This window comes from Taudactylus pleione, unplaced genomic scaffold (assembly GCF_031769625.1).
Source record: "Taudactylus pleione unplaced genomic scaffold, aTauple2 ptg000214l, whole genome shotgun sequence".
Taxonomy (NCBI): Eukaryota; Metazoa; Chordata; class Amphibia; order Anura; family Myobatrachidae; genus Taudactylus; species Taudactylus pleione.
In genome coordinates, this window is record NW_028284616.1 from 6,917,648 (window position 1) to 6,932,348 (window position 14,701).

The following is a 14,701-nucleotide window of genomic DNA, read 5'->3' on the forward strand; positions in this document are numbered from 1 at the left end:
AAATTGAACTGCACATTAGATACATTTGTACACACTGTGTGGCGACACACCCAAGGACAGCAAAAACAAGCTGCCTAAATGAGACATTTGAAGGAAAGTAGGGACAGAAGAATTTTACTGAAATTGACATATAGGTAATTTTTATTCTATAATTGAGCAAAGACCTGTAAAACACATTTTTAAAGAAAGGCAAGTTAAGACCTACCAAATAAACCAAAACACACATGTGCTCTTTAGGCAGCCAGTGAAACAGGTCAGCTGGATTGCTGGGTAATATCTCATCATCATGGAGAGTGGAAATAGTCTGGATGCACTGCTGCAGCTGTTTGAGGCACGGTTTCACACTCTTCACCTGCAAAACAACCACACAAAACACTGCACACTCTATTGGTAATGTATGTAGCACAACAGTTCTGCCAACTAAATGTACTTAAGCCTTGCAAGCTACAAAATAGAATAGTTCACTTCTGCAATCCTGACAAGTCGCCATCTGTGGTGTATATTAGAAAACCAGACTTCCTTCACACAAAATGTCAGATCTATCCATTACAGTACAGCTGTAGTCTATAGTACATACTCCAGCTGTACTGTAATGGATAAATCCTGAAAAGTTATGAAATTAAAACTATCTACATGCATTTGCGATGTCATAGAATACAGCAAAGAAACTGTGGAGATATAAATTATTGCTTATTCTCCAAAGATATTTTAAAATGGCCCATACAGAATTGTTGGTACCCCATAGATTGGATTGGATATTCTAAAATGGCCCATACAGATTTGTTGGTACCCCTTGGATTATAATGATATTTCACACTAATTTCTTTCTCGAATTACAAATACACGTCTTCAATCTTCTAATCAGTCACTCAGCCTATTTAAATTGAGATGGGGCTGTAGCCAAGCTCCCTGGACGCAGCTGCATGAAGAAAACTAACCCTAGGTTAAACAGAAAGATAGTGAGGAAGGTAGATGAAGCCAAGGAAAACTTCCAGAGATACAAGCAGAACTCCAATGTCAAGGTACATTAGTGTCTGATGGCACCATCCAACGCTTTTTGAGCGACAGTGGGCTCCCATGGAAGATGACACAGGACAACTACACTTTTGAAAAAAGCAAAGTAAAAAACCAGACTGGAATTTGCTAAAATGTATATGGACAAGCCACAATACTTATGGGAGATTGTCATCTGGACAGACGAGTCATAACTGGGGCATTTTGGCAAATCACAAACTCTATGATCACAGACGAAAAAATTAAGCTTTCAAAGAGAAGAATCCCATACCTACTGTGAAACGCGGAGGCGGCTTGGTTATGTTTTGGGGCTTTTTCTGCATCGTCTGGCACGGGGTGCCTTGAATCTGTGCAGGGTACAATGAAACCAAGGCGTTCTGGAGCAAAACACTTTCCAGTGTAAGAAAGTACAGTCACAGGTCATGGGTCAACAGGATAATGACCCTAAACACTCAGCTAAAAGTAGCCAAATACTGCCTGGACTATTCTGAAGTGGCCTTCTGTGAGCCATGATCTGAATCCTATGTAAAATCTATGGAGAGAGCCGAAACATGCAATCTGGAATAGGCACCCATTAGACCAGAGACAGCTGGAAGGGTACCAACAAATTTGTCAACTTCTGTAACACCATCAAAATTCTAATAAAGTGAAATGTCTCTACTTATTAAGGTTAGACTTTTACGTGGGCAAAAGTAGAAGTGCCTATAAATGTGGCAACGACTTATTGCATGGCAGGCTCCTGGGTCTTTTAATAAAATAGCAATGGCCCTTACATCAGTGGGGAAATAGGGTTTGTAGATTCAGTCATACCTGTCCTGCATCCAAGTAATGTGTCACCTGCAGAACCAGGAAGAAAACCCGGAGGGACTCCTTCTGAATGGGGTTCCCCTGCCAATTCTCAACAATCTGTCCGCACAAAGTCAGCAGTGGGTGCACTTCTTGCAGCTTCCGCTCCATCAACAATAGCTAAGACAGAAACAGTAAATGAATGCCTGAAAACATACCTCATCCCATAGACACCCATATATTTCTGTGGCCAACTAGTAGAGATACATGCAAGGTCATGGGTCAATATGAAAAAAACCATCTATCACAAGACCAAAAAAAGACAACAAAATGAACAGCTGGTAATAGAGGTCCTGATTCAGCAGCGATCGCAGCTGTGGTTACACATGCAATCGACTGATTGTTGCGCTCTGCACATGCATATGGCTCGCAGTGCGCAAACACTCGACTGTGATCATAGTGACTACGCAAGACCCATCGCAGAGTGATTGACGGGAAGTACCGTTTGGGGGTGGTCAGAGAAATGCGGGCGTGTCAGAGGGTTTGAACGCCATTACAGGGTTGTGCATAAATTGGCCACTGCGATGCCATAAGCAGCTTGAGCTCCCACTGCGTGTGACGAGGTTAGCAATTCCTAAGGTCAGACCTTGTGCAACTGTGTGAGAGGCTGCGATTGTACTCGCTGTTACCGATAGCTTCGCAGTCTTGCAAAGAACTACGGATGTCAGTAAGGGGAAGTGGGCGCCCTCATGCTGTGCTGAGATTACAATGCGATCTCTGACATTAGCATATTATCGCAGCTGCGATCACAGTTGAGATCCGTACTGAATCAGGCCCAGAGTTACTTGAGAACACGGAAAATATTAACTTAACACATAAAACACTTACCATTCCTTTGCTCAGCAAGAACAATGCTCTGAAAATAAGAGAGAAAAAGTGTAAGCAACAAAACAAAGCACTGATACTAGACACCCTGGCCTCTGTTGTATGCAGCCATTGCTGGTGCATGGCAGCTACAGATATCAAACAAGCCAGCAGGGTTCGCAAAATACGTGCTGTAGCGTGTATTTACGCGCTACAGGCTGTTTGGGACCCAATTTTTAAAACAAAGTGGGTCCCGCAGGACGCGCTATTTGCAGCCAATCGTCGCCAGCGGCGGCGTCCTCACAACCAATAGCCGCCGGCAGCTTTTCCTGATTACATCTAGCCCCCGCAACTCACCCAATCTCCAGGCAGCTCCGACCAGACACTAGGACAGCCAGGCTCCGCTCACTCCTCGGAAGAAACAGCAGCACCACCTCCAGTTAATCACTGGCTTTGTCTCTTTAGCCAATTGCAGCCTGCATTGTCTTCCTCCCCCTCTCTGAGCCCGCCAGCGCAGCGATCTGCTGGTCTCTTTCCTCGAGCTCAGGTCGGTCTCCTGCGGTGCCTCTGCATCCTCCACAGGACGCGCTGATTCCGGCCGCAGAGACTGTCCCGACTCACCCAGTACTGTGCAGCCACCCTCTTCCTGCGCAAAGGTAAGCGCTGCTCTCTGTCACTGCCCCATGATGTGTGGTCTGGTCTGTCTGCCTGCCTACACTCCCCTGCATTGCATCTATGCCAGGAGAGATGGTTAGGCTTAAGGCTATGACCCTGTATGTGTAGATGTGTCTCCCCTGCAGTAGCGTGCGTCCCCTGTGCCTGCAGTGCCTTAGAGCCTACCCGCAGTACTGCCTGTACTATCTATCCATCTGCTATCTACCCTTACCCCTTCCCTACTCCTAACCTAACCCCATCCTTGCCCCTCAGTCCTGCCCAGCTGCTATCTACCCTTGCCCCCTCCCTACCCACATAGTGCCTGCCCCCAACGTAATCCTTGCAACCCAGTACTGTCCTAGCTGCTATCTACCTCCTCCCTACCCCCAAAGCACTGTCCCCAGTACTGCCTGCCCCAAATCCCCTCCTTGCTCCAATGCTGTCCCAGATGATTTCTACCCTTACCCCCCTACTCTTAGCACTGTCTGCCCCTAAGTCTATCCTTGCCCCCATCACTTTCCCAACTGCTGTCTGCACATACCTCCTCCCTGACCCCAGCACTGCCTGTCCTCACCCCCCACTTCTCCCTGCCTCTATCTTCAGCTCTACCCCAACTACTGCTTACCCTTAACCCCTATACCCCAACTGCTATCTTCCCCCAGCATTGTATCAATATAATGTGATTTGACCCAGAAAGAGAGGAATAAGACCCCAATTTTTTAAAGTGAGGGGTCCCTGGGACCCACAAACTTTTTTCGCTCACCGCGATCACTGGCCAGGAATGTGTAGCTATTATTTATAGAATGATTATGTTGCTGGCCATGATCTGGACAAGAATAGTGACATGGAGTATTATGATACTAATACATACATTTAAAACAATAGTATTTAAAAACGGTTTTCCAACTTCAATAGGACAGTTTCATATATGGGTGGAAACTCACATATGGCTAGTGCAGGGTGGGACAAAAGCAACGTAATCCCCTCCAATCAAGGTCGGTTCCAGGGGTGTTTGACCAGTGTGGTCAAACAGGGACGCCACCCCATAGAGGCGTAGTCCTCCGAACCATCCCGATTTCAGCGGGACAGTCCAGTTTTTTGCGCACTGTCCTGCTGTTCCACCTGCGGGCCGAAGTGTCCCGCGAGTGGTCGAGAGGTTGGGGACACACGGCCGCAGCTCTACTTTGCGGTGCTGGTGAAGCTGCGTGCGGCGTCCATTCTGTGCAGGGAGACGGCCGGGGGCAGCCCAGCTGCTGATGAGTGCTGGGCTCACCTCCAGCAGAACGTAAAACAATAGGCATGCCATATGGGTACATCCCCAAAATAGCGTAATGGGGGTGTGGTTTATGGTAATTAGACCACACACCCTTTTCACCTGCTGGAGGGCTTGGGGCACCAAAAAATTATGGAACAGGGCGTTACTCCACCTGGAGCTGGTCCTGCCTCAAATACAAAGTTGCAGTCTACTTTGAATAGAATGTAAATCTATACTAGAACAAAAGAAGGCAAAGACCAGATTTATTCTAGTGCACTTCATGGGTCCATTGTTTCCTAGGTTTACCTGCAGAGAGTGATTGTTGTTACTATAACTAATATATGCTACTTTGTATTCACTCTGTAACCACTAGTTGTTTTCTTCTTATCTGCAACAGTATCAAATAATTATAGTAGTAACAAATATTTGTTATTCTACAAGATATTACACAAAGTGTAATGATTATCTTTCACTGTGTATTCACTCCAATGTCAGTGTTAATTACCAGGTTTATAGGATATGTTTTTGTTCACAATCTGAATTCATACCATATAGACATGAACCTCATGGATTTTATGATCCAGCTGATGCGTCAGCCCATTAATAATATGGCTAATAGCTTGCGGGTATTATATCAGCTTTATTTAGTAGTTGAAATTATCCACCGCTTCTAGCGATTATTATCTATGCAGTATAATTGCTGTCTGACATTTGAAGAGCATATATACCTTAGTTCTGAGGTCATTCTGTATTAACATATTACCTACACTCTGTATTAGATATCAATATCCATACATATATTGGTGCGTGATCACACTAGTTAGCTTAGAATGTAAATCTATACACTCTGCTTCACAACCACAAGGTGCAGATGACCCAGTTTATCTCCCTTTAGGATAATAGAGACTGAACAGTAACTCCTGAGGACTACAGGACAGAGGAATCTTGTTTTCTAAATAAAAGACAGAAGTATGTAAATCATTTATAGAAATGACAGGCCAAAAAACAAAAAAGTTTTGCACTTACAATTAAACTAATATCTCAGAAATCATTTAGAGGGCACTTGTTTGCAGTCTGCCTCATCCACTCTACACCCCATAAGTTAATTGGATGTCAGTTTACAGATTACTGGGTACACACCTGAACGATCCAGTGATCTTGCGACGGGCCAATACAGAGTAATGATATATTGTGCCGGTGTACAAACTGCACTATCTGCCATACAATTGCTCAATATACGGTTACAGTATTAATATTGGCAAATGGCATCGTATGTCGCATCGTTCCATCAGACGTGCAACACAGATGGGAAGATGGGGCCACACAACTCATCAAACCATGAATTGGGTGGAACTGGGTGTACACAACATACCAGGCCTGAACAACTTGTGGCTCTCTAGCTGCCCTGCCACAGTTTTGGTATTAAGGAATGCTAACTGTGGCAGGGCATGCTGGGATTTGTAGTTTCACAATAGCTGGAGAGCCACAGGTTGGCCAGGTCTGCAGTATACGATGGTCGCTGCAATCCATTGCAGAACAGTCGCTCACGGGTCTCAACACATAGCTACATCACCAGCTTTGGGGGCACTGTGGCATATGTAAACTGTGGTTTCTGTGTGGCATAATGAGAAATGGGGGCATTGTAGTGTAATTAACACATTGGTGGTGCTAATAGTATGTACACATTTTACTTTTTATTAACATTGCTAACAAATCATATCGGCAATTTAATTGGTAGGGGCCACCAACAAATTAGTTGCCCAGGAGTCCCCACAACTCCCTATTTATAAGAAGCAACAATGTTGCAGACCTACTGCTTCATGCAGCATACTGGAGAACACACTATGGCTTAAATATAATAGCCAGCAAGTTACAGGCACTTATGCTATTTCTGCAGCAATTAGTTTTAAACAAATCCTTAAAACTAATTTTAGCTTTAAATATAATTTGTAGGCCATTTCATTTGGGCAACGGAAAACCCCTTCGTAAAAAACTGTGCCACAGGTCAGAGAAAGGGAGCAGCAAAACCACCCTGGCCCAAGCCTAGATAGGCCGTACAAAAGTACTACATTTGAAAAGGCATACGAGAAACATTTTGTATCCGATTCTGAGCCGAATGCAAGTCCAAATGTAGAGGGTCAACTGGGCGGCTACCTTGCCAAGGCACGCAAGACACCCATTTCATGGGAGTGTCATGGACATGTAGCCCGACATCAGTGCTATACTAAGGCATGCATAAGGGACGCCCGTTTCTGACATATATTTTGCACCAAGCATGGGGCTGGTTGAAGTGCCAATGCTAATGATGACTTCGGCAAAAATGGTGGCAATGCGACTATACGCATCAAGCCGTACTGGAAGTAAATCTGGCTGCCATCAGCACCTGCAGCAGACTCAGTATTAATACATTTATCAAAGTAATTATGTTTCCCAAGAATTCCAAGCCAAGACAAACACGGTACCAAGATTATTACTGTGCTAGAAAAATCTATCTTAACATTTTGCTTTCAAAACTAAGACACTGCAAATACATTTTTATAACAAAGGTTTGTGCTCTCCGAAAGGACATAATTTAGGGGTCGATCCAATTGTTTGCGCAATTGGCTGTCAGTGATGGGTGCCCAACGGAGCAATTCAGCTGTTGCCCTGTCCTGGTGCAAGAGCCAACAGTGCAAGTATTTCTGCTCGCACCCTCATAAGGGAGGGACAAGAAATGTGCGAAAAGTCTGCAGTTTTCACACATTTCTGGTCAAAAAAAAAAAAAAAAAGGAAGTCCTGTTTCTCTAACCAGAAAATGAACATTTTGGGACTGGAGGGAGACCAGCTTGCCCCTGCGGGGGGGAAAAAAAAGTCTGAGCTTTGGAGTCCAGGAGAGCACCTAGCTGCAGCATCTCCTGAGACTGAGTAAGGCTGGACTTGCGCCAATTAATCAGCCAGCCGTGGGTTTGCAGTGACAGTGAGGCACAGATGCTACTGAAGAACATCTGTAGACTGCACCAGAAGGAGTAGGTACAGGGGCGGAACTACGGGAGACAATGGAGACGCTCTCCCTCCAGGTACAGTCTTAAAGGTGGCACCTCTTCCATTGCCCCAACTGTCAGGGGTATGTGCTGACCACAAATTTGTCAGCACATGCCTGATTCTGAAGAGGAGGGCACCTGTGGGAGGTGGCGTTGGGGATATGCGGCTCCCACCACTGCCCCAGTATGGATGCACTGATCTCTCAATGAGTTGCAGGCTCAGCAAGTGATCGCCACTTAGCTCTATGATAGTGAGGGCCGTAGGGGAATCGATGTAGAGTGGGAAAGTGTTCTGTGTTTGGGGGATCTAGGTGTGGGTCAAGTGTTGTTTGTGAGGGGGGGGGGGGGAATAAACTGTGTGGGGGGTTCTGAGAGAGTTAGAATCTGAGTGAGGGGGGAGATCAGTGTGTGTGGGTGATCTGAGTGATTGAGGAGAGCTTGTGTGTTTGGGGGGAGGGGGGTCTGTGTGAGGTGGGGGATGTCTGTGGGTGGATCTGAGTGAGGGGGGAGATCAATGTGATTAGGGAGAGCTTGTGCGCTTGGAAGGAGGGGGGTCTATGTGAGGTGGGGATGTGTGTGGGTTAGTGGTGGAGCTGAGTGAGGGGGTAGAGAGCTGTTATGAGTGGATCTCTGAGTGCAGAGAGGGGTGTGTGTGTGGGGTCTGTGCGAGAAAGGGAGAGCTATATGGGGTTGAAGAGGAGTGAGGGGAGAGCGCTTTGTGAGGGATATATACTGTGTTTATATATAAACATTAATATGGTGCCCTGAAGTGCCATTTATTCTCTAGTCCCAATAATTATGTATTATCGCCAATATTTGCACATGCGTGTGTGTATATATATGCACAACATTAATATTCATTTTTTTCAAGGGGGGGGGGGTAGCAAAGGTCGCTGCCATGACCTACATGAAAAGACGAGGGGCTGTAGAAAGACAAAGGACAAAACTGGAAATGATCCTTCTGCAACGCAAACCAAAGATATTGGTCCTCCCATATGTGCATATGTAAATAGGCTTCCAGGATGTCCAAGTGGGCCATGAAAAATAGCTTGGTTCCATGGTCTGCATGATGAAACGTAACAATGCCTTCCTGAACCTGGGAACACTGAGGAACAGGTTGAGCGTCTTCAGGTTGAGGATGAGACAGAAGGAACAGTCTGGTTTCTGAACGTAAAACAGGTTGGAATAAAACCCTGTTTCTCGCTGAGGAGGAGAAACAGACTATCACATTGGAGGTCAGAAGTTTCCTGATGGAGGCCCAGAGGGCGTTTGCCTTGCTGACGTCGACTGGCAAGCCAGTGGCTAAGAACTGGACTGGGGGGGCGTTCTTGGAAGGTTAAGGAAGATCTGGACACAATGCCAAAACCATTGAAAAAAAGCACTTCAAATTCAACAGCAGCCTCACACAAATACTCACTAGCCTCCCGGATGTTGTCCACTAAGAATTGTAGATCAGACCTATGGAATCCCGAACGAAGACCTGCTTCCAAGGAATCAACCCAGCGACCCAAGGCATTGGCTATCCCAGCAGAACGAAGTGTAAGACAGCACCCGCGTTAGCAAAGATTGACTTAAGGAAAATTTTCCAATTTCTTGTCTGTAGGGTCCTTGCAATGTGCACATTTACCGGTGAGAGGATACGGCCAATTTTTCCGATCCTCTGGAGGGAGAGGATAAAAGGTTAAGATCCATTTAGAAACTAAATTTCTTGTTCAGATGCAATCGGGCCTCTGCCAGGAGATCCTCTAGAGGTGCCTGAGGTCGGAGAGACTTCAGAGTCTTTGAAAAGTAATACCATATGAACTGCCTTTAACAAGGCAATAACATCGACCTGGGATAAGCTATCCTCCTGTACGGAGGAAGAATAACCATCCGACACCTGGGACAACTCATCCTCTAGGTCTGAGGAGTTGTCTGACAGAGCCATAACCTGAATGCAAAAGATGTGGAACTACCCCGTCTGGTCATTTTGCGCTTAGCCAAAAGATCTAGCATTTGCTGTAGCGAGCTAGAAACCTGAACCAGACCTTGCATGGATTGGGAAAAACCCTGAACCGAAGCTGGTTCAGAGAGACTACTAGAGTTCAGTCAGGATGGACTGAGTGGTGACTGAAGCTAATAGCTGAGAAGGCTGGAATGCCAGCTCCCGCATAGCGAGTGACAAGCAAGATTCCGACGCCGGTTCCTATGAGGGAACTACCTCAGAATGGAACCCATGACTTCAAAAAGCAACAATCACAAAGGCCAGTATGATCCCGTGCCACACATGAAACGTTTTCTTTACAGACTGTACAAATAAAATGGTGCAACACAGGAGCCCCCCCCCCCCCTCTCTCTCCTAGAAGACAGACTCTTGCTCCAGCCACAAAAGATGACCAGTTTCACCAACCCACTCGCCAGTGCGCCGGCCGCTGGAACAGGGTGATGAGGTGGTGAGTAGGAGCATGAGTAACGTTGCCCACTGACAGCCCAAATGAAAAAAAGGGGACGGTAAAATCAGGTTGCTTCAGGCAGCACATAAAACCGTGCCCAGCTCCTTGGGCACACACAAAAAAAAAGTGGCTTTAATGCGTTGGGAGGCATGGTATAAGGGAGGAGGAGCCTGTGCTGCTGCCCAAAAATAAATTAAATCTTTGGTGCTCAGAACTCCTGCAGCTCCTCTATACCCATGGTCTCCAGTGTCTCCCATTGATGAAAGAAAATTGAATGATCACTCAAACTTGTACTTTTTACACTAACATATTTCTGCTTACAGAAAATACCAACATGTTTTGTAAATAATTGGTAGATTTAAGCACAGTCATGTTTTCGGTTATTGCCAATGGGTGTATGTACAGCTTTTTACCTGGTGTACTCTGAGCCCACCACACGTGCATACTCAGCCCCAACTCCTAGCAGGTCACATGCTGACACCAAGTCTTTCTCAAGTGTGTGCAGTTGCTGCAAAACAGTAATAAAGAATTTAGATGAGCATTGCCCCCATCAGACATATTTACTCATTCTGATGCCCCATTTGCAGATCCGTTGAGAAGCTACTCACAGCGAGCTGGAAAAGCAGCCTGCAATGCCAGTATGGGGTCTGTTGAGAGATCTGGATTGCCTTACGTAGGAGAGGCTTTGCTGCATCCACAGAATTCTGTAACAGAATGTATGAGACATGTTAACCATCTGTAGCCTGTACATATATATATCTCGATTAACATTAAATGTGAGGCACAAACTAAACATCTATAAATATTTTTCAACTATGTATCGCAGAGAAGTTGAGGTGTGGGATCAATATTCAAGGAAGATGTAACCATTTAGTAGTATTCAGACACAAAATTCTGCATCACCAGAGATAAGAGGATCATAAAACAAATAGAAATAAAAATGGACCTCAATTCTTCATGAGGGAATTGAATAGTCACTCTACAAATTTGAGGAAGCTTTAAAAAATTCATAATGTTATAAAGAAATATATATAAAAATGTTGAACGCACCGTTTCATAAGTTGCTTAATAACGATTGCTAAGTTTCACAATATTATTGCTGATAAAATGTCTATTTCAAAATAGAAAAATCACAAGATTTCTTTCTAACTCACCTCCTGGCAATACAACTCTGACAGAAGACTTGCAGCTTCAAACTTCACATCTTCAAACTGAGGAATCTAGAGGCAGCGAGTTAAGCTTGCAAACATTGATAGAAAACCAGAGGGATGTTTGTTTTTTGTTTTAACCATGCAAAGATATTTACTTATGAATTCTACCATTGCTTATACGAATCAATGCACGAATGTTTACTAAAAAAAAAAAATATAATAATAATAATAATAATAATAGATTGAAATGTATTAAGCTTAAGACATGAGATCAGATGTTCATTATATATTTGGCCTTGGGGACAGGTTGTCTACATTAATCTGGGGGATTCAATTCATTGTGGTGGCCACAAAGTGCCTCTGGAATGGTCAGAAAAAGGCAGTTCACAACCACTAACCTCACTCAATTCCCCTCGCTCCCTACAGAGGTGCCCAGGAAAACTAGCAACGTTTGGCTACCGTATTAATCTATAACATGCACAGCCAAACATTATGACAACATATATGCTCTGTACTGACTTGACGGGGTTCTCCAAAATAAAACTAAAAAACTATATACAGCCCTAGTGACACCTTACTGTGTGATAAGTTAGAACAAAGGTACACAGAATTAAAAAGGAGTCATCCCACCCTTATGCTGGGTACACACTAGACGGTGTGTACGACATCGGCAGGACCCGGCATAGGAAAGTGCGTACACACTTGCCGATGCCGGGAGTGACAGAGGGGGCCACGCTGCATTCAGCAGCATAGCCCCCGCTGACTATCGCCCTTCGGTTCTGCATGCAGGTCTGACTGGTGACGTCGCTACCGACACGCAAGAGCGCGCATAGTCAGCGACATAGCGGGTATACACTGCCCGATGTGGACTATATGTCAACCGAAGCTGCCAGAATGGACGACATATCGTCTAGTGTGTACCTGGTATTACACAGCTTGGAAACCGCCAAGCACTGTATAAAGTGGCAGACCAAGAAGCTGTTAAACAGTGTACTGTCAGGAGTCCCTGAGGACTGGAGATGGGAAGCACTACCTTAAAGTATAGGAGCAATTTCAATTGTGGAACTAATCAGCTTTAAGCAGTATATTGTAGGCAATTAAAGAGCCATTTGTTTTTAATAACATACATTTTCAGCCTTATTACAGCAGTTATTTTACAAACTAAAAATTCTTCAGGAGCTCATACGATTTAACCCCTGTGGATTATAAAGTATATACCTCTTTTAATAACTGGATGAAGTCTCTCCTTCACCACTACAGTATCTCAAGTAGCACATTATGCTGTCACATATATCTACCTCTAATTAAATGTACATAGATATTTTAACAGTATCATTTTATGTGTTTAACAGTAAATGAGCTCTAGAATAATAGCCATAACCTCCAGAGTTTTTAGAGTATTTAGTCCTTTGCACCATTTCAAAATTCAGGTGACCTTCAACCATTCCACTGTGGTGGTCCTGCAGGTACAGACGCAATGTTTCTTATAGTAATTATATGTGAATCATATACGTATTATGCACACATTATTAGATCATGGTACTCTGCTTATGGTGTATCAATCCTTCAACTATTGCAGTGCTAAACTGCTGATACATATACTGTGTCAATAAAAATTATTTGTTTGAGAGATCTTCCCATCTTCACATGCCTCTATGGTCCAGGATGCCCTGCTTAAGCCAGAACCATATCGCTCATACATGAAAAATGCCTAACCATGGACATTTATAAATATACTATGTTCTGTTTATTTAACTGGGATTCATCAAAAAGAATAAATCCTGCCATGATCAAAAATTCTGTTTTGGTTGAAACCAGGTCCCATTACATGGGCCTGACATTAATGCTCACCTCCAACATCCTGCGTATAGCCCCAGTTTCTAGCCTCACTCTAACGAGTAGCAAACGGTCAGTGGACAACACATGGCCTGTCTTAAACTGGGTACACACAATGAGATATATCATGCAGATCATATAGTGTGTGTTCGGAATTGCGCGTGTACGGCAAATGATCATTGCATTGTACCATCCGCTGTGCGTATGCACCGCAGTGCGCATGTGCAAGCCGGTCACTGTGCTCGGTTATGCCAACAGCGGACACGTAGCGGCACAAAGCAATGACTGACAGGAAGCACCGTTTGGGAGTGAAGAGGGCGGGTCTAAAGAACGCAGGCGTGCATGTGCATTTGAACGCCGTTACAAGGCGTGCTTAATTAATGCCCCTGCGATGGCATATGCAGCCAGAGGTCTAGATGGCGACATGAAGTTTTACAGTTTTTGAGTCAGGGTCAGCTCAACCACAACTGTGCGTATGGTCAGATGTTAAATCGATGATACTGAGGTTTTCGCTGCCTTACGGATGTATGTAATGGGAAGTGGGCGTCTTGGTATAGTTCTGCGATCGCATTCATTTGCAGATTTTCACAGGAAGCGGGTGCGTGCGATTGCAGACTTGCGAACCGTGCTGAATCAGGCCCATAGATCAGCTGTGTTGGAAGCCTACTCACAAGTCACTGTTGTAATGGGCTGATTTAATTCTGGAGCACTTCACAACGCATAGCCCCATAATTCAGGTAATAGAGCAAGGAAGGAGGTGATGGCGGGGGTGTTATCTACATCACATTTCAACAGGTTTACACTAAATGTGCAATCAGCCTGAAGAGCTTGATAATAACTATGGGGCCTGTGACAGTATGAAGAAGCACTGTAGTCAGATATGGCCCTGCAGCCTTGTGCAATGTAGAATTGTAATTCAAGAGTTCAAAATGTCATTCTATTCTGTACTAGATTTAGGACAGTTGTAAAACTTGATATACGTTTTTGTCCATAGCCAGACAAACTGTTGATTTCAGGAGTTAGCCAACAAGAGAATATAGACTATATAAATATTCATTGAAATCTAAAAAGTTATTCCCAAAAATTTGGTGGCAACATTACACTTTGAATACTATGGAGGGAATGCAATTGTATTTGTGCACCCAATCTCCGGTCTAAACTGACTGGGCCCGACATGCGCAGAAAACTAAAACAAATATTGCCCAAACAGTCCAGGTTTAGACATGTAAAGTGGCTAAACTCAACTAAAGTCCTGCTTAGCACACCCAAACGGCAGCCTGGGCACCGAAAAGAAGGACTTTTCTGCTCGCCACCTCAGGAGGCTGCGAGCAGAAATCATGCATTGGCTTCTGTCTGCAGAAACAATTCAATAGCTCCGAATAGTACACAAACAAAACAAACAAACAGCGTTGCGTAAAAACAATTGAATTCCCCAATATGGTCTTTGGAAAGCTGTAGTATAATCTACACCGTTGTTTGAACAAAAAAAAAAAAAAATTATATATATATATATATATATATATATATACACTAAGGATCCCCAAATTAGTTTTTAATTAATTCTGACAAATGTATATACACTCAATCCATCCTTAGTACACCCACGGCTAACGAACTTGCTTTGCTGAAGTGCCCATATCGGACAGTTACGATAGTGCACACTTCGCTAGTTTGTGATGCCCAGAACGG

General features: G+C 44.3%; 1 protein-coding gene across 1 annotated transcript in view; it reads right to left on the bottom strand.

Annotated features, from left to right (window-relative positions):
* The window catches only part of MAU2 (MAU2 sister chromatid cohesion factor), a 56,421-nt gene that overhangs the window by 39,093 nt on the left and 2,627 nt on the right, over positions 1-14,701 (bottom strand). Inside the window, exons 3-8 of the mRNA XM_088478419.1 lie at positions 11,180-11,245; positions 10,634-10,729; positions 10,439-10,533; positions 2,689-2,716; positions 1,825-1,980; positions 206-352 (exon numbers count right to left, since the gene is read on the bottom strand). Coding sequence (XP_088334545.1) covers positions 206-352; positions 1,825-1,980; positions 2,689-2,716; positions 10,439-10,533; positions 10,634-10,729; positions 11,180-11,245 — 588 coding nt within the window. The remainder of the gene's footprint in view (positions 1-205; positions 353-1,824; positions 1,981-2,688; positions 2,717-10,438; positions 10,534-10,633; positions 10,730-11,179; positions 11,246-14,701) is intronic.